The sequence below is a fragment of the Odocoileus virginianus genome, chromosome 7 (genome assembly GCF_023699985.2).
Source record: "Odocoileus virginianus isolate 20LAN1187 ecotype Illinois chromosome 7, Ovbor_1.2, whole genome shotgun sequence".
NCBI lineage: Eukaryota > Metazoa > Chordata > Mammalia > Artiodactyla > Cervidae > Odocoileus > Odocoileus virginianus.
Window position 1 is genome coordinate 24232210 of NC_069680.1, and position 20407 is coordinate 24252616.

A 20407-nucleotide genomic window follows, 5' to 3' on the forward strand; every position below is an offset into this window, starting at 1 on the left:
TGCCATTAAAGTGGTATCATATGCATATCTGAGGTTGTTGATATTTCTCCTGGCAATCTTGATTCCAGCTTGTGATTCATCCAACCTGGCATTTCACAAGATTTACTCTAAATAGAAGTTAAAGAAGCAAGGTGACAATATATAGCCTTGTCATACTCCTTTCCCAATTTGAACCAGTCAGCTGTTCCAGGTCCAGTTCTAACTGTTGCTTCTTGACCCGCATACAGGTTTCTCAGGAGACATGTAAGGTGATCTGGTATTCCTTTCCCCTACACGCTGTCAGTTGTCAGGACCGGGCTGTGCTATGATTAGTAGTTTTTAAAGTATGACTGTCTTTGTGTGTGTGTGCTTGTGATCAGTCGTGTCTGACTCTTTGTTATCCCGTGGACTGTAGCCCACCAGGCTCCTCTGTCCGTGGGATTTTTCAGGCAAGAACACTAGTGTAGGTTGCTGTTTCTTCCTCAAGAGGATCTTTCCTACCCAGGGACTGAACCCACGTCTCCTGTATCTCCTAGCACTGTAGCCAGATTCTTTACCCACTGAGCCATCAGGGAAGTCCATGACTATACAGGAGACGCAGGAGACATGGGTTCAGTCCCTGGGTCGGGAAGATCCCCTGGAGGAGGAAATGGCAACCCACTCCAGTATTCTTGCCTGAAAAATCCCATGAACAGAGGAGACTGGCGGGCTACGTTGATAGGATCACAAAGAATCGGACACGACTGAGCATGCACGAAGCATCATGACAATATTTGCTGACATTTAAAGTTGAAGAAATTAGGTGAAAAATCACAAATGAATTCTTCCCTTTCTCTGTGGAGCCAGGAGGGACCTTAGAAGCCCCCCAGTTGAGCCTCCATATTTTACAGTGGAGGAAACTTCGGCTTGAGGGGCTTGCCTGAGGTTGCACAATTTGCCTCATGGAGAGTGAACTGGGCCAGGCACCTTAGATCATAGGAGATAGACACCTGCCTTCCAGCACACAGGGTGCTTCCTCGGCTCCTAGGCAGGCTGAGTCTGCCTAGGTGCAGCCAGATGAAGGCATCATCTTCAGCAGGTCCTGAGCAGTGGCATCATAGCAAAGCAGTGTTGTTGTAGTCTTTAATTCAAGTTTTGGTAGATTTCCCTAGTTGTCTGGAGCTTTCACAGGGTTGGGATGTCTTAGAGACCATCACTCCTGCCCGTCTTAGTTTTCTATTGCTGGTGATGAAGGACCACAGATGAAGCAGCTTTAAAACCACCCAAAGTCATTATCTCAAGTTACATGAAAAGGTCCCCAGGCACAATTCCCTCTGCTCATCACCTCCCTGGGCTGAAACTGAGACATTGCCCAGGCTCAGGATTCTCTTCCAAGCCCACTGGTTGTGGACAGAATTCACCTCTTAGTCTTCACAGTAAGATCCCTGTGTGGTTGCTACCTCTAGATCAGGGACCTACTGATGCGTCTCTGTTCTTCACAAGCACTTTGGATTTTAAATCAGATGAGGTTGGAATATAGGCAGGGTCTGCTTCATGGGTGTGCAATCTATTCAGAAGGACCCCCACTCCTGACTTAATGCTCTGCTAACCATCCTGGAGTTCTTAATAATTTTGAAACAAAGGGTCCCTGCATTTTCCTTTTGCCCTGGGCTCTGCAAAGTATCTAGCTGGTCCTCAATGTGGGACAGGGCATTAAAATGCCAGTGATTTGACCAATCTGCTCCTGCAACTGATTTGAATTTTGAGAACATGCTGTTCCTGTTGAATAAAGGGGGATTTATTTCTTTTCCCTCGAATACACTGCGTTCTGTTTTCCAAATTAGCCCTACTTATCAACCCTGTGGAGAATTTGGAAAGCGTGATTGTTCTTGCTGGAAGTGAAGGTTGGCTTGTTAATCCTAAATCCTGGCTCTGAGTTCTCGGGCCTGGAAGTGAGAAGCTGGTTCCCACAACCGCAGGGGCCTCGGGGGGCTGGAGGCTGGGTGAAAGACCGCAGAGGCAGAGCAAAGAGCTCCAGCTAGGCAGCCAGACAGATGGGGTCAGCCTCCCGCCTCTGCCGCTCGCCAGCTCTGAAACTTTGAGCATCATGCTTGACTTCTGTGATCCTCTGTCTCCCCATCTCTGTAGATTGGGGGTAACAGCCTCCTGCAGGCTTGCAGGAATAATAGAGATAACGGGTATTCAGTGCCTAGCTTTGCGCTTGACACATGCATAGTAGGTACTCCGTAAATGTTTAGTAGTATTATTGTTGGTGCTATTTATTGCCAAGATTGAAAGCTGGGTAGGATTTGACTTGCTGTTGGGGAGAAGAATCTGTATGCTGGCCAGGAAGGAAAACGTGTGTGTGAATGCAGGACGTGGGGTGGAGCGTGGTGTTTTTGGAGGCTTGATGAGAGGTGTGCACATGTGAAGAGTGTGCATTAAGGAATCTTGGGAGATAGAGTTGGGGACTCATAGCCACGTGATGGAGGGAGTTGTGGATGAGATGGGGGTGGCCATGGGAGCCCTGCAGTAAGTTCATGTACCCCAAGTGATAATTATTGAAGGGAGACATTGAAAACCGACCTGCCTGAATTAGAATGTACAAGTGGGATTTTTAGAAGTTTTGGAAGTGAGGAGGAAACTCTGGGAGGTGTGGAGATGTACCTGGGAGGCTGAGTGCAGAGTGGAGAGCTGGGAAGTGATTGCCCGGCCTGTGGCCTCGAGACAGGGGTGGGTTTAGCGCTTTTTGTGCTTCTCTCATTAAAGAACATTCTGGAGTTTGAGTCCAGCTTGGCCTTCCTGTCTCTCCAAGGAAACCTTCTCTTTTTGAAATTTAAAAAAATTTTTATTTATTTTTTAAAAATTTTATTTATTTTTGTTTTATTTTTTGGCCTCCCGGCGTGTGGGATCCCTAGTTCCCTAACCAGGGATCAAACCTGAACCCCCTGCATTGGAAGCACAGAGTCTTAACCACTGGACTGCCAGGGAAGTCCTTCTGCAAACCATTTCTGTCCTAGGGTAGATAATCAGACCCAGAAGTGACTTCAAAGCACATAAATGTATTTATTAATTAAACCCAAAGAAAAATGATCCTCCTAGATGTACTTTCCCTGTCGCCATATCCCTGAATGTCCATAGCACTCTAGCAGGACAGGAGATGACAGAGGGAAGGAAACAAGGTTTTAACCAACTGTAGTTTAAATATTTCACTTCTGCAGATTTTCCAGAAGCTTTTAACAACTGAGTGCTTTGCTAGGGCCCTCATGGGGCAAATGCAGGCTCTAGGCCAAAACCTTGACTACCTTCCCTATAAATCCTCTTCTACTTTGATTATTGTAGCTGTGCTGGGCTGCAGCATTATCCACTGGAGAGAGCCCAGGAGACCAGGCCGAGGTTCCCATAGTTTCGTGGTTTGTGCACACTGGGTGTCTTAGTAATTGCTCCAAAATCACTGCAGATGGTGACTGCAGCCACGAAATTAAAGGACACTTGCTTCTTGGAAGAAAAACTACGACAGTGTATTAAAAAGCAGAGACATTACTTTGCCAACAAAGGTCTACCTAGTCAAAGCTATGGTTTTTCCTAGTAGTCATGTATGGCTGTGAGAGTTGGATGGTAAAGAAGGGAGTGCTGAAGAATTGATGCATTTGAACTGTGTTGTTGGAGGAGACTTGAGAGTCCCTTGGACAGCAAGGAGATCAAACCAGTCAATCCTAAAGGAAATCAACCCTGAATATTCATTAGAAGGACTGATGCTGAAGCTGAAGCTCCAGTACTTTGGCCACGTGATGCGAAGTGCCACCTCATTGGAAAAGGCCCTGATGCTGGGAAAGATTGAAGGCGGGAGGAGAAGGGGCGACAGAGAATGAGATGGTTGGATGTCATCCCCGACTCAAGGGATATGCACTTGAGCAAGCTTCAGGAGATGGTGAAGGACAGGGAAGCCTGGCGTGCTGCAGTCCATGGGGTTGCAAAGAGTCGGACACGACTGAGTGACTGAACACTGGGCCAAAAGAAGGATCTGACAGTTTCGTTAGGTCCCAACAACTTAATAAGTTTTTTTGTCCTTGTAACACAGTAGTCGTTTGACATAAAAAGGAAAAGGAAGAGGGACTTCCCTGGTGGTCCAGTGGCTAAGACTCTCCTCTCAGTGTAGAGAGCTTGGGTTTGATCCCTGCTCGGGGGAACTAGGTCCCACATACTGCAACTAAAGATGCAGCAGGCTGCAAAGAAGATTGTGAAGATCCTGAGTACCCCAACTAAGACCCGGCACAGCCAAATAAACAAGAAAGAAAAATGACATTTTAGTTTTATTAGTCACTATCCACAGTTACTTATAAAATTAATGCATATGATCTATGTGCACTCACTGGGAGCCACACAGCCTTTCAAATATTAGATTCAAATTGGACAGTGCCACCCATTTCCAATTCAACATTGGTTTTTGTATGGTGCTGGCTTTTAATCACAGCGACCACCACCACCCGACATCCAGATTGACAAACATACGGAATTGCTGAAAGAATAATGCAGTCTGATTTTGAGATTGTGAACTGCTGAGAGCTCGTTCTCAAGGTGTCCAACAGTGTTGTCCCAGGAAACGTGAAATATCCTGGGAATTTGCCATGGTACTCTGGGGTGGCTTTGGGCTGAGTTTGAGAATGAATGCATTAGGATTGGAAAGATTGCTTCCTGCTTCACACCTTATCTTTACCTGACTGTTTTGCCTTAAAGATGAAAGAAGCACATGTTTTAATGTATTTAAAGCACATGTGCAGTTGTGTGCCAAATCTTTGGAGAGAAATGCAGGTAAAAGTTTGTCCTTTGATTCATAGCCCCCTCACTGTGATTTTCATTTTCACTGCAGCCACTTTTCTTCAATGTGATAACGTATGTCAAATCCTTCACTTACTGCCTGACCTTTTTTCACTAAACACTTTATAATGGAAGTGTCTGTTATTCTAATAATTTTTTTTTTTACAAAAATATTTATTTGGCTGTGCCAAGTCTTAGATGTGGCACAGGGGATCGTTACTCTTTGTTGAGGTATGTGGGATTTGGTTCCCTGACCAGGGATCAAACTTGGGCCCTCAGCATTGAGATCATGGAGTCTTAGCCACTGGACCACCAGTGAACTCCCTGTTATTCTAATTTTGATAATAATCATTAAAACTTATCAACAGTATGTGTGTGTTTCCCTCTCCTCCTATTAGGAGGTTGTTGAAAATAGTTAAGAAGTATTAACTTGTAAAACCCCAGAGATAAGGGTGCCAAGGAAGCAACATTTGTGGAGTTTTGTGCATGACTAGGGGTTTATAAAGAGGAAAGATGAATCATTTATTATCTTTGGATGGGAATCTATTTTAAAACTCAGAACTATAGGAAATGGCTACTCTTAGTGGGTCATTGGTGGTGTTAAAATCAGTAATGATAAATATTTACTAGGTAAGTGGAAAGCTCCGTCTTTGTAAAATGTCATGACTTATCATTCTGCTAATCCTAGTTATTAGAAATTTTTCTGTTTGAAATAAAATCACGTAATGTACCTTTCAGTCCTCTCTTTTTGAGAATTATTTTGATATCCTGCATTCTCTGCTTTGCATGTAAATTTTAGAAATAACTTGTCAGTTTCTACAAAATTTCCTGCTGGAGTTCTCATTGGGACTATGTTGAACCCATAGATCAATTTTGGGAAAATTGATAGCTTAATAAGAGGGAGTCTTCTGACTCAAATATGATGTCTCTGTCCATTTATTTATGTTTTCTTTATTTCAGCAGTGCTTTGCAGCTTTCGGTGTACAGGGCTTGCACATATTTTATTAAACATTTTCCTAAGTATTTAATGGGCTTCCCAGGTGGTGCTAGTGGTAAAGAACCTGCCTGCCAGTGCAGGAGATGCAAGAGACACGAGTTCGATTCTGGGTCAGAGTCATCCCCCAGAGAAGGAAATGGCAACCTGCTCCAGTATTCTCGCCTGGAAAACTCCATGGATGGAGGAGCCTGGTGGGCTACCGTCCATGGGGTCTCAAAGAGTTGGACATGACCGAGTGGCTAAGCACAGCACCCAAGTATTTAATATTTTTGGTGGTGTTATACTTTGAAATTTTGTTTCAAGTTGTTTACTGTTGTTTGCAGTTGTTTACTGATAAAGCCTAGAAATACAATAGAATGTACATATTGACCTGTAACCCTGTGATAGTGATAAACTCGCTTATTCTAGGTAGCATATTTATAGGTTCTTTTTTTTGTAGACCTTTAATGACATGTGCAAATAAAGACAGCCCTATGTTCTCCTTTCCAATCTCTATGCCTTTAAATTTCTTTTTCTAATAATTATTCTAAGGCTTTAATAAAATATTGAATAGAAGTGGTAAGAATAGATGTCCCTGCCTTGTTCTCATTTTTAGCTGGGTGTGCTTTGCTCAGTCACTCATTCGTGTCCCATTCTTTGCAACTCCATGGACGGTAGCCCGCCAGGCTCCCTTGTCCATGGAATTTTCCAGGCAAGAACATTGGAGCACTTTGCCATTTCCTTCTCCAGGGGATCTTCTAGACACAGAGATAGAACTTGTGTCTCTTGCATAGCATTTATTTTTTCACCATGAAGTATGGTGTGAGTTTTAGGGATTTTTGTTTTGATCCCTTTTGTCAAATTGAGGAAAGTCTCTTTTATTTCTAGTTTGATGAGGTTGGCTTTATTTTTTTAATCATGAATGGATGTTCAATTTTGTAGAGTCTTTTTTTTTTTTTTGGTATCTATTGAGATGATTGTTCAGGTTTTCTTTTTTAATATGTTAATACATGGAGTTGCAAAGAGTCGGGCATGATTGAGTGAACTGAACTGAATAGTGAATTACATTGCTTGATTTTCAGATGTTACACCAATTGTATTTATCCTTTCCTGGGATAAACCTCACTTAGTCATGATATGGTATCCTTTTTATTATATTGATAAATTCTATTTGTTGAAAAATTTAAGCACATTTAGTCTATGTTCGGCTTCCCTCGTGGCTCAGATGGTAAAGAATACTCATAATGCAGGAGACCTGGGTTTGATCCCTACATAGGGAAGATCCCCTGGAGAAGGGAGTGGCAACCCACTCCAGTATTCTTGCCTGGAGAATCCCATGGACAGAGGAACCTGGTGGGCTACAGTCCATGGGGTCACAGAGAGTAGGACATGACTGAGCAACTAATACTAGTCTTATGTTCATACTGGATATTAGCCTATAATTTTCTTATAATATCTTTGGCTTTTGTATTAGAGTAATGTTGAGTTCATAAAATAAGTTAGACAGTAGTTTCCTTCTCCTGTTTTTGGAGAAAGTTTGTGAAATGTTAGTATTGTTTTTTTCTTAAATGTTTGGTAGAATGCACCAATAAAGTCCTATGGGCCTGACATTTTCTTTGTGGAAAGGTTTTTAACTACAGATACAATTTTTTTTTTTACTAGATATAGTATTGTTTGGGTTATCAATATCTTGAGTGAGTGTTGATAGATTATGGCTTTAAAAAAATCTGTCCATTTTATCTGAGCTGTAGAATTTATGTGCATGATTTTGTTCATGATATTTCCTTATACTTTTAACGTCTGTAGGATCTGTAGTGATGCTCCCTCTTTGACTCCCTATGTTGGCCATTTTTTGTCTTTTATCTTTTTTACATTAATCAGGAATGTAGATAATACCTTACTTTAGTGCTTCTGAGTTGTCAGCTTTCTATAAATGGCTGGCCATTATTGAATGCCAGCCAATTCTAGCTTTCTGTGATAAGGGAGCAGCTAGAAGGCCCAGGCCTCGACTCTGCTTGAGGTTTCCCAACCTCATTACCTTCTGCGGTGTCAGTTCTGGCCTAATTAAACAGGTCCCTCACTTCACAGAGGGAGTTACATTTGTCTTCTGGGGCAGCTTGGTTGCTCCAAGGGAATCTGAGAGTGCAGCTGGGCGTCGGTTCAGGCTCGGCTGCTCTGCTGACCCAGCACTCATCTAGATCTGCAGTGGCTATGGGGTGCTCTCGTAAGCTGGGGAATGGAGGTGCACATCGAAGCCAGAAAAACCGGCTTACCACACAGCTCTGCTTTGATCACTGCCTCTGCACTGGTGGCCGTGATGGCCTTGTTAGGAGTCTCCAAGACATGCACACATTTGCTGAGTGGGAGGGTGGTTCTCTGGACATGTTCATCTCTCCCTTTCCTTTTCTGCTGTGCTACAGAGGTGATTGGTGCTCAACCCTGTCTGGACCTGCCTAGTGAGAAACTCCACCAGTTCTTTTGGGTGTTTTTAATTTTTAAGCTATGCCAAACTTGGCCAAGCACTTTATCATACACAGTAGCTCATAAAGTCAGTGTCAAAAACATGTGGAAGTAGGAGACTTCCTTGGCGGTCAAGTGGTTAAGACTTCACTTCCCAATGCAGGGGTGCCAGTCAGTCCCTGATTGGGGAGCTAATATCTCACATGCCTTGGGGCCAAAAAAAAAAAAAAACCAAAAACCCAAAACATAAAACAGAAGCAATATTGTAACAAATTCAATAACGACTTTTGAAAAATGGTCTACATCAAAAATATCTTTAAAAAAATCACACACACACACAAAAGTAGATGGGCTTTGCTGGTAGCTCAGTTGGTAAAGAATCCTCCTTCAATGCAGGAGATTGGGGTTCAGGTCAGAAAGATCACCTGGAGAAGGAAATGGCACCCCACTCCAGTACTCTTGGCTGAAAAATCCCATGGACAGAGGAGTCTGGCGGGCTACAGTCCATGAGGTCACAAGAGTCAGAGTCAGGTACAACTCAGTGACTAACCACCAGATAAGACTTGGAGGCGTCTTCCGCCTAAGGTCACACAGCCAGGAAGTCCTGGACTAGGTGTCACACTCTGATCCTTCTGAGACCAGAGCCGGTGCTGTGACCCATCCTCCCCATGCTGAGTGGCTTGGATGCCCCAGCTCTCCGTCCGCCTCCATCACTCGGAGAGTGGGTCATGGCAGAGCCAGGTCCATCTCTGGAATTCTTCACCCAAGCTGACCCCTCTTGGAGGAAGATGGTTGACTCACAGTTGAAATCACAGCAGATGGGGCCAACCAGGGTTTCTAAAGATCATGAGGCAGCAGCAGCAGCTTCCTCTAGTTTGATAGACAACTTTTTAAATGGAACCAGACTCTGACACTGAGTCAAGCTGCTCTTAGCGACCCTTTTATTCCTCATTTGAAAATTGTGTTTGGAGAAGGCAAACACTTCTTTGGTTTGATGTTTTGCCCATATATGGACTACTGGTTGATCCTGCTTCGGTTCAGTTTTTCTGCTCTGTTTATTTCTCCCATTGACACGGATCCACCAATGATAACAGAGGTCACTCGTTGCTTTTTCATCTAAGCTGCACAATTAAGGCTTGTCCCTTGGGCTTCTCAGCGTGGTCTGTGTTCCCACTGCCCTTCTGTTCTGTTTATTCATCTGCAGAATTAGGCAAGTCCTGTGCCCAATCTCAGATTCCACAGTCTCTTTCTCTTGCTGTAGCATGTTGGAATGAGAGGGAGAGACAAGGATTATTAGATCACAGAATGTTGGAGCAGGAATAGACTTCACAGCTCATTCTAGAAGTAGTTGGCCCCATTTTACAGACAGGGAAATGGAGACCACCCAGTAGGCTGTGGCTGGAACCCGGGCCTTCTGGTGTCCAGGCTAGCTCTGGACACTGCTCTCCCATGTTGCTGTCCCAGGTGGGTAGACCCTGGAGCCCCTTTCTCCAGTGTGTGTAAGAAAGCAACTGCTTCTCATTTTAGCTGGAAAAACCCACGCTCATTTTCATCCCTGATGTAGGCAGATTCTCCCAGGCCTTTGTGGGAAGTAGAAAGAGGAAGCGAGGGGATGATTTTTAGTGGCGGGGCTCTAGTAATTGTCCTTCTTGTGAGGTTCTCAGAACCTCCACTTCCCTGGGGTTGCTGGTCTTGTTGGAGTTAAGCCTCCGCTTGGCCTTTCTCAAGGAGCAGGTCCAAGGAAGCCCAGAGGCACTTGTTTACAGCTGTCTCTGGGTGATGTTCGCCAGGTCCTGAGTTGGGGAGGAATGTTTCTATCCCCTTATTTATTTCTCCCATTGGAGAACTCGGGGAGACACACCAGTTAAATCACCACAACTACCTGGAATCCTGGGAGGACAGCAGATACGTTTGGGGCCAGTGTTAGGTTGGAAATGTTGTATACTTGCTCAGGTTTTTCTGTGATTCGTATACTCTATGGAGAAAGTTTAGTGTCTACATAGAAATCACTTTTAGTCTGTGAGCCTTAGTGTCTCTAAAGGTTGTTGTTGTTCACCTGCTCAGTTGTGTCTGACTCTTTGTGAACCCCATGGACTGCAGCAAGCCAGGCTTCCCTGTCCTTCACTGTCTTCTGGAGCTTGCTCAAACTCATGTCCATTGAGTCGGTGATGCCATCCAACCATCTCATCCTCTGTCAACCCCTTCTCTTCCTGCCTGCTATCTTTCCCAGCATCCAGATCTTTTCCAACAAGTCAACTTTTCACATCAGGTGGCCAAAGTATTGGAGCTTCACCATCAGCCCTTCCAGTGTATATTCCTTTAGTATGGACTGGTTTGATCTTGTAGTCCAAGAGACTGTCAAGAGTCTTCTCCAGCACCACAGTTCTAAAGCACATGGGAACAATATCCAACTTTCCTCTTCCACAGGAAGCGGATCATGAGGGAAGGTTTTCTGATAGTACCATATGAAAGGGTCCTGAAAACTAAGATAACAAAAATGATGCTACAGTAAATTTGCTGAGTTAGTTAATCTTGCCTAGTAGTTGCAGACCTTTTTCTGTACCTTAGAAAAATCAAGCTGTGCATAAAGGGAGTGGATTCCAGCCCTGAAATAAAGCAGTGCAGAGTCCAGGAGCTGGGACCGAGAGGGGCCCTTTGTTTTTTGATGGTCTCTCACTTCCAGGAAGGAAAGTTGGGAGAGGCAGGCTGGTCCCCAAGATGTCTCTATGCCCAGGGGTATAGAGCCGAGAACTGAGGTCCCTGGTGGGGTCACACAGCCACTGGGGACACCTGTGGATATGCAGTTCCAAGAGCCATAGAGAATTTGAGAATGTCACAGGTTTCACAGCCTGGAGCAATGGCTGTACCCAGGCATGGAGGCATCCTGTGTGTATGTGTGTGTAAGAGTGCATGTATGTGTGTATATGTGAATATAACTGGGTATGTGTGTGAATGTAAGAGTGTGTGTGTGTGTGTATGAAGCTGTGTTTCTGTAAGAATCAGATGGAGTTTGTATATATGTGTGTGCATGAGTGTGTGTGGATGTCTTTATATATGTGTGTACCTGTGAGTGTGTGTATGTGTGTGTGCTCATGAGTATGAGAGTGAATGTGTGCATATGTGTGTGTGAGCACGTATTCATGAATGTGTAAGTGTAGGTGTGGGCTTGTATGTGTGTGTTGGGGGTGGGGTGCACAGACCCTTTGTTCGTGAGGGGCAGTTTTGCAGGCCAGTGGTTTCCTTTTAAACTTCAGGCTTCTTGTGAACCCCACAGTGTGAATGGTGAGGGAGGCAGACCAGGGCCTCTCAGACCACCTGTGGTGAAGGATCAGGGCTCCTTTCCTTGTTATTTCCTCCCCATCATGGATCAATACATTCATAGAATGCGCTAAAAATGAATTACTACCAAGATGTAGTAATAAGAAAATAAGAAAAGACACAATAATAAGAAAAGACACAACCAGCCCTATTACAAATTTTTTTATATTTCTCTGTCAAATTTCTCTGTAGGTTTCTGGAAACTCCCTGTGAGTCCCTTCCCCCCCAGGCTGGGTGGCAGTGAGGCTGGCAGAGCGCTGGGTGCTGCCCTAAGCTAGACTCATGGCCGAGGCAGAGAGGAGGGGAAGGCAGGGTATGGGATTCCTGGCTGCAGACTGACCTGGAACCCCTCTGCTGTCCAAGCAGAAAGACTTGTATTCTGGGGTATGACCAGGTGGCACAGGTTTGGGGTCAAAGTAAGAGGCTCAGACTGCCTCTGCCACTCGGGTACCCACAGAATGGGGGCTCGGTACCCTGAGTCTCCAGTAGCTCATTGCTGAGTCAGGTGCCATGGGTGCATGCATCGGGTTGGTGGCAACTAACTTCTTGCCTTCCTTGAAACCCTATGTGGGATCTGTGATAGCTTTGTCTGAAAGTGGCTTTGCAAATGCCCACGGTATGGGGATTCCCTAATTATAGTGCATATGTTTACATAGAGAATTTTGGTCATTGGATTTTTCCCTTTTTTCCCCCCCAGTAGAATCAAGGCATATTTTGGCCTGGGATGTCCTGGTGTGGAAGGAATGGAATGAATGATTAAGATGGAAAACTGCTGTGGGGACAGACAGTGGGGAAGACACTATCTGTGCCTTTGCCTTAGTGCTTTTTCATAGTAGCCTCTTAAATCTCTAACATCTGATGGGTATCATCTCATCAGAAACAGCTTCAGCCCTCCCCTCAACGGCGGTGGCATGCTAAGAAGGGCTGCTGTGTGGTTCTGGGGGAGTCAGGGAAGGGACACTGGTGGATGGTGCGATGTCAAGGTGACCCTTGGGCGACCCACTGTTTGGAATACTAAAGGAGGCCCAGGTATCTGCTGATACCTCTGGTTCAACATTTTCGTGATGAAACAGTTGAGACCAAGGAAGCCAAGCAAAGAGGTCATCTTTGGTGGGTATTGGTGTCTTATATGGGGCTTCCCTTATATGGGGCTCCCCTTATATGGGGTTCAGTGGTAATGAATCCACCTGCAATGCAGGAGCCATAGGAGATGTGGGTTCGATCCCTGGGTTGGCAAGATCCCCTGAAGGAGGGCATGGCAACCCACTCCAGTATTCTTGCCCGGAGAATCCCGTGGACAGAAGAGCCTGGTGGGCTACAGTCCATAGGATCGCCAAGAGTCAGAAACACGACTCAAGTGACTTAGCACACACGCGCATGCATCTGAGTGGGAATTTCCTCAAGTGCTGGAAAGATCTTTGTTTCTGAGCCCAGGTCTGGGATTTTGTCTTCACCTTCCTTTAGGTTTTTTGGTTCTTCTAACCCACAGCACAGAGCACAGGATCTTTAAGTGTCTTGTCTTTGTTTCTGTTCTTAGGTCAGGAAGATCCCAACAGTCTGCGCCATAAATACAACTTTATTGCCGACGTCGTGGAGAAGATAGCTCCTGCCGTGGTTCACATCGAACTGTTTCGCAAGTAAAGAGCACCTTCCTTTTTTCCCCCAGTCTCCGAAGCTCCCACGAAAACTGCTGCCATAAGCAAAACATCAGAACTATTTCTGAGACACTTTAGAGTATCACTGAATACAGTCCTACAAGAAGATAAGCTCTTCTCCCTTGGGATATTTTCATGTTTGCCTGTTGAAATCTACATTCTTGACCCTTCTACATGTTTTTAAGAGCCTCTGGTTCTGAAGAGATTCCCTAAGAATATTTTCTAAGTGGAATTTGGGGATGCAAATAAAAGTCAGTCTGACATTCTATTTTTTTATTTTATTTTATTTTCATTCTATTTTTTTAAAGTTTAGTATAGCCATTGTGCAGAGTAGCAATTGCTAGTAATAGGTGTCTGTTGCTGTTATAGAACCGATGCATCAATATGTCAGAGGGTCGATTTTAAATGTTTCCGCTTTAACCGGGTACTCTTTTTGGTTCTAGGCTTCCTTTTTCTAAGAGGGAAGTGCCAGTGGCGAGCGGGTCTGGATTCATCGTGTCCGAAGATGGACTGATTGTGACAAACGCCCATGTGGTGACCAACAAGCACCGGGTCAAAGTCGAGCTGAAGAACGGCGCCACCTATGAGGCCAAGATCAAAGACGTAGACGAGAAGGCGGACATTGCCCTTATCAAAATCGACCACCAGGTAGGTGGGTTTCCCACCTGCAGGACCAAGTTCTCAGGTGCCTTGGCTGATGCTTGGCTAAATCCGGAGAGGTCCAAGGACACCAGAGCTCCCTGATTTTGTGAGTTTCTCAAGTGGGACCGAGCCAGTAAGGTCTGGATCAAAGGAGAGCATTTGGGAGATGCTGAGTGTAGTCTCGGGTGGGTAAAGGGTGGGATCTCATGGAAGCTTCTTGAATAAGCAGGCTATAAGATCAGGGTTTTAATAATAATGTTCAAAATTTTTATCAAAGCAGTAGGCTTATAAAGAAATGAGTAGGTAAGCAGTGAAAAGTGAGTTTCCGTTCCATTCCTACCCCTGAGGCAGCTGTTGCTACAGATTTGTGTTCCTTCGTTTGCACTCACCATGGTAGAAAGAATTTACTGGGTTTTGAAGTTAACCATTATTAACGTGTAAACAACTGCTCTGAAAACAAACCAGGTCTCCCAAACTGGGCTTTTGCAGAGTTACTAGATGTGTTTTAAAACAATACTTCACACTCAAAAAAGTTTTGGAAACCTTGAATTAAAGCAAAGCTAATGGATTTTGTCCTCATAGCACTTCTCAAAGCTTTTCTTATGCTAATGTGCATAGGACCCTCCTGCAAGAGTGTAACTCTGAACTACAACTATCTGAGCGTAGATTTTTTTTTTTAACTGAGATGTAAAGAGCTCAGTTTGGGAAATGGCTTGCTTTCTGTTGAAATATTCTTCTTGTAGTCATTTTTGTTCTGTTGATTTGTTTAGCAAAATCTTCATGCGTGCGTGCTAAGTTGCTTCAGTTGTGTCCAACTTTATGCCACCCTATGGATCGTAGCCTGCCAGACTTCTCTGTCCATGGGATTATCCAGGCAAGAATACTGGAGTGGGTTGCCATGTTCTCCTCCGGAGGATCTTGCCAACCCAAGGATTGAACCCACGTCTCTTACTTCTGTTGCATTTGGCAGGCAGGTTTTTTACCATTAGTGCCACCAAGGAAGCCCAAAATCTTGGCTGAAATCAAGTCCAGTTTTTATTAGACCATCAACAGTTCCCACTTGTTGGTATGTTGATAACAGAGGTTTGGTTTGCTAAGTGTCAGGTGCCTGGTGAGATTTTCTGGTTTCTCCACACTTTGTCACTTTTCAGACTTCATCTGGAAGGAGGAATTGGGATAGGCTGGAATCTTGTTTCTGGACCAGGAAAAGGTCATAATGGAGAGGCAGAGTGGTCTTTTCTGGCTCTCTGGGCCTTTCACCCGATCTGAGCTGTGAGGTCAGACCGCAGTGAGATAGCACAGGCTGTTTTCGTTTGTGCTGTTGATCAGGGCAGAAACAGGCCCTGTGCCCAGCGTAGGTGACTGACCTTTAGAGAGGTCTCGATTGCATACTATTTCTGTTAGGTTACCATGGGATTTCTGTAACCACTCATCTTTCAAAATGTGTTTATGGGTCACAGTATAGTCATACTAACTACTTGATAAGCTCCAAAACTGGACAAGGCTCTGCCTTCATTTATAACTTTCACCTATTCAGTCAATGGCTTTTATCATTCCCGTTTGACATAGGAAGGAATAGGGATTCAGAGAGCTTAAGTCACCTGCCTGAGACCACATAGCTAATACTGTGGTGAAATTATAGCCTCCTAAGCTGGCCAGGGGGCTTCCCGCAGAAGACGCGGTTCTGATCCCTGGGTCGGGAAGATCCCCTTAGAGGAGGGTATGGCAACACACTCCGATATTCACGTCTGGAGAGTCCCATGGACCGAGGAGCCTGGCTGGCTGCGGGCCATAGGGTTGCAAAGAGTCGGCCACGACTGAAGTGACTGGGCACACACACGCAAGCCTGCCAGGCTCCCCAAATGTCCAAGCCCGTGACCGTGACGGAGGGATAAAGCCTGACCTTTTGGTGTGATGAGATGGCTTGGCTTTAAATAACCCGCGGGGAGGCTGGCACACCCCGGTGTAGGATCATACAGCTCGCAAGGTGTCCAGGATGTGGTAGTCTCACCGGAAGGAGGCTGGCCAGAATAGCACATCCTGTGGCCACACGCAGGACTCAGCTCCACCGAGCCCTGGGGAGGCAGCCAGCCGTGCGGGCTCTCTTTGCAGGCAGGGTGCTGGTCTGGACCCTGAGTGAGCTGCTCCCGCTGAGTAATTTCATGTTTGGCACGCGTGGGCGCATCCCATGCAGCTGCTGTGGCTGGGGGATATTCTTTTCAGCTTCTGAGCCAACGTGGAGAGTGGGTTCTCCTGTCATCCCTGGCAGGTCCCAGCAGGATGTGGATTATCTTGATAAACCAGCTTTGCAGGGTGTTTCTGACCTGGCTCTTGCTGTTCCCGGGAGGCTAGCCTTCCTGCCAGCAGCAAGCTATTTGAGATGAGTTTCTAGCCCCAGAAAAAGGAGCTTGAAAATTTAAAGTCGAACTAATGTGGCTTTGCAAAATGGAATCGGAAATGAAAGGATATTAAATTGCAGACACCCACACAAGAGACTGGTTTCCACTGACTAAACTGCTTTTTTTTTTTTTGCTGATAGTAGTTGGAAGTGGGGAGAGTGAAAACATCTCTTCCAGCTCTTTCCATTTTGTTCCCTTAGTTGGAGGATTGATTATTTAGGAGAGGGGGGCAGGGACTGGTTTGTAATGAGGCTCAGTTTGGGAGGAGCCCCTTGATTCAGTGAAGACTACTGTGCCCCAGCACAGGATTTTATAAATGTGTCTGCAGTGCTGGGGGTGGGGGAAGGAGCAGTGAGCTTACCTTGCACTGTGTCACCTCGGGAGCAAGAACAGCAGGGAATCTCAGAGGAGGCAGAACAGATCCAACAAAACTTGGACTTGAGGATCGAACTCATTCTGAATGGCACTTGCCATGTGAGGTCATGGCTGAGTCTCCCCAGGGCCATTTGCTCATAACCCAGTGAAACTGGGGTGACTGCCCCCCACATACACGGGTCCGGTGGTCAACTTGGTGTCTTATAGTCTGGGCCCATTTCCTCCCCCAGGGCCAGGATTTCACGTGAAGGGCTCTCCATCACTAACACCGAGACCCTCCTTCCTGAGTGTGCTATTCCTGCCACTTTTAATGAATGGAAATTACTAGGGACACCTGTGGTCACTGCCCACGTCTTCTGGGCGCAGAGGCCAGCATCTCCTGCTGGATCTATTTCTGAGCCCCCTGGACAGTCTTGTGGGGGCACCAGTCACGGTGCCCCTCCCCCAACCCACCTGGGGCCATGGGACACCGGATCCATCAGACCAAGCAGATCCTTCGCTTGGAGCAGTAGCTGAATGCCAACCGCAGGAAAATGACACGGGGAAGCCAGTGTGGCCCCTGCCGCCGGGACCCCCGGGCTGTCTGAGCTCCTGCCTTTTCAGAGCCTGATCAGCCAGCCTACTTTCCCTTTCATTCTTCAAGGCCCCCCTCACATCTTCTGTAAACCCGCCTCAGCTTGAGCTTGCCAGAGACATTTCTGGGCTTGTGACCAAAGAGCGTTTTTGCTCCTCACTGCTGAGCGACTTATGTGCACTGACTTCCCCTGCTGCGTCTGAGCCGGGGAGAACCTTTGGGGGGAACCTCCCTGAGCAGGGTGCCCGCCTCCGCCAAGCTGGAGAAGGAGGGTGTCCCCTCCAAAGGCAGCCCGCCTGCCCAGACATGTCTTTCCACTGCCCTTTCCTCAGGGCCACGGACGGGGGCCAGCGTTCGCCTGGGGCCGGAGGGGTGGTGCCAGCTGCAGGAAGGAAGGACAGTGTGCATGCAAACAGTTTAATAGAAAGCAGCTTTGAGGGCAAACTAGTTCAGCCTCAGATAAAAACGGATTCCAAAATGTGTTGAACATGACGCTGGCCGTGTGTGCAGAACACTTAAAAATTTTTTCTCCAGAGGCCGTGTTTTGTCCATGCAGCGTTTTTTTTTTTTTTTTTTTTTTTGCTGAGTAGTTCAGGAAAAAAGAGAGAGAGAAAAAATATATATTTGGTTTCTTTAGGTCAGAGTGCAGGACAGAAATAAGTACTGGGGATATACTGAAGAAGGTAAGAAAGTTATTTTTGTTGCAGCTGTTTTTCCAGCTGTGTTGATTAGGAAACAGGAAGGAGAAAAGCATCTCCCCCCCCCCCCCCACCACCCCAACCCCCAGTCCCAGGACTGCAACTTTCAGATCGGGTCCTGTCTGCCTGTATAAAGCCCTTCACACTCTCTGTGCTTACGGAGAAATCTTAAGGACTTAACCAGGGACTTGAAGGTGCACCCAGCCTGTTGGGGGTCCCACTCTCCCCTCCTGCACTCTTCTCTCTACACCTCCCCCATTCTGCTAACCCTCCACTACTCCACACCCCCCGCCGCCACCCACAAAGCAGGGCTGTTCTCTAGGGCCCCTGGTCTTGCCTTCCCCAGGGTGTCCCCCTTCCAGCTCCTCCAAGGGTGACCTTCCGGTCCTACAGCGTGTGTGCGTGCTAAGTCGCTACAGTCATGTACAACTCTTCCCGACCCCACAGACTGTAGCCCGCCAGGCTCCTCTGTCCATGGGGATTCTCCAGGCAAGAATACTGGAGTGGGTTGCCATGCCCTCCTCCAGGAATCTTCCAGACCCAGGGATCGAACCTGTGGCTCCTGCAGCTCCTGCATTGCAGCCGATTCTTTACCGCTGAGCCACTGGGGACGCCCCCGGTCCTTCAGGCCTCAGGTTAAATTCTGCCCCATAGTCCTTCCCTGACACCCATCCAGGGAGGGTCCATGTCCCTGTCTCCCCCACCTCACTCTGGGGACGCATAACCCCAGAGGGGATCTCGCGTCACTGTTCATATTTCCCTCCCAACTGTCGTGTCTGCTTGCGGATTCCAGTTTCTCTCTGCCGCTGGGGTGCGAGGGCCACAGCTGGCTTAGTCACTTGTCCTGTTGTAGGGGCTCAACAGCCGTGCGCAGAGGATGCGTTCAGAGTCCTCCGCTCAGAGGAGGCAAGGCCGGCTGCTTGTGGAGTTGGGGGGGGGTGGCGGCTGGGGGGGGTGGCGGTGGGGGCAGGAAGGCGCTAGGGCTCCTGCAGTGGCTGCTCCCCACTTTCAGGGGAGGAGGTGACCACACAGCAAGCGGGCTGCAGGCCAGCTCCTCCATCCCCACCCCAGACTCCACGAGGTCAGTGCTCGTCTGATTCCTGCAGCTGGGACAGCGTGTGGCCTTGCCAGGCCCCGGGGGCTCTGTGGTCCTTGGTCCTGCAGCGCCCTGGGAGCAGTGAGGTTTCCTGTGGGCACTTCTCTCTGACGCCAGCACCCCCAGGGGATGTTTGGAAGCAGGCTTGTCCTGTCTTGTGAAGTGGGTTTCTTCCTGCACCTCCAGGCCGGGCCTGCAGCATCCGCTGCCATCTTTGGGCCAGATGCCACCTACCGCTGTTTGAAGTGGCTGAAGGTGATACCTCTGGGCTTGGGGGGCTGCTCTGTGGCCAGAGGGTCCTTTTGCTGCTGAGTTGGCTGCTGGGGCCAGAAGAGCTGACACCCCCCGACTGTGAAATGTAGAAGTTGGATGGCTCTGGGAGAGTGAGGGTCCCAGACCCTTCACCCCCGAGTCTCAGGAGCTGCTGTTTGCTGTGTGGCCCTGTCTTTCTCCAGGCCTGTCTGTTAGAGCCTGGCCCGCTGGTGGCGGGTCTGCCCCGGCTTCTCGGAGCGAGGAGGGGCCAGGTGACCCGGGGACGGTGGCAAGGGAGGGGAGCGGCGGGTGCAGGCGTGACTCATGCCCCCTCCCGCCCCCACCCCTGCCTCCAGCCAGTTCTCCTCAGACAACCTGATTGTCAGAAGGCGCTGACTCAGCCGCCCGAGCTTGTCCAAAAGTGAATCAGATAACACAGGGCCGGGGCTGGACCGGCTCCCCGTCTTCTGGAGCCTGTCACTCATCCTCGTAAAGTAACCAGGAGCTGGAATGCGGCTCCCAGTACCATAGCTACCCTGGTATTTTGTTTCTGTGTTTTTCCATTTTGAATTCTTTTCTCCACTCCCTCCATCCTGGGCGTTCTGTGGTCTCTCCTCTTTTTTTCTCCCTGAACTGAGAGGCTGGCATTGCATTGGCTAAAGAGGCGACAGACTCTTCTCGATGTTAAGAGGCTCCTGTTACCGTATTGATTTTTTACCATTTTTAGGGGGATGCAGATCAATATTTCATTAGATGATGTCCATCCAGATGCTGGATTGGAAGCCGGCATTTTTGCTCTGGGTCGGCCTTCACCCAGGGGCTCATGGGGACGAGGCTTCTCGTTGTTCTGATTGCAGCTTCTCATGGAATGTGAAAATATTTCAGTTCCCCAAACCATCAAAAACCAGAGCCCTAGTGTGTTTTCTGGCCCCATTTCAAGAACTTAGTTGATTGTTAAGGAAATTCTTTGGCTATGTTTTTCTCTTAATATGGCAATGCTTTTTTTTTTTTTCACTTTGGTGATTTCTCTTCAGGGAATTCAACCAAGACTATTATTTATGGTTCTGGCAAAGCAGTTCCCAGGTTGTTGGGACTGAATCTGTAGGTGTCCCATGGGGAATGTCCCCTTCACTGAGGGGGAAGGCATGCATTGGTTCCATTTGCTAGTTTTGTTAGTGTGTATGTA

General features: G+C 47.2%; 1 protein-coding gene across 1 annotated transcript in view; it reads left to right on the plus strand.

Annotated features, from left to right (window-relative positions):
• HTRA1 (HtrA serine peptidase 1) overlaps window positions 1-20407 on the plus strand; it is a 57730-nt gene that overhangs the window by 16823 nt on the left and 20500 nt on the right. The window contains exons 2-3 of the mRNA XM_070470342.1: window positions 13068-13167; window positions 13629-13833. Of these exons, the coding sequence (XP_070326443.1) occupies window positions 13068-13167; window positions 13629-13833 (305 nt within the window). The remainder of the gene's footprint in view (window positions 1-13067; window positions 13168-13628; window positions 13834-20407) is intronic.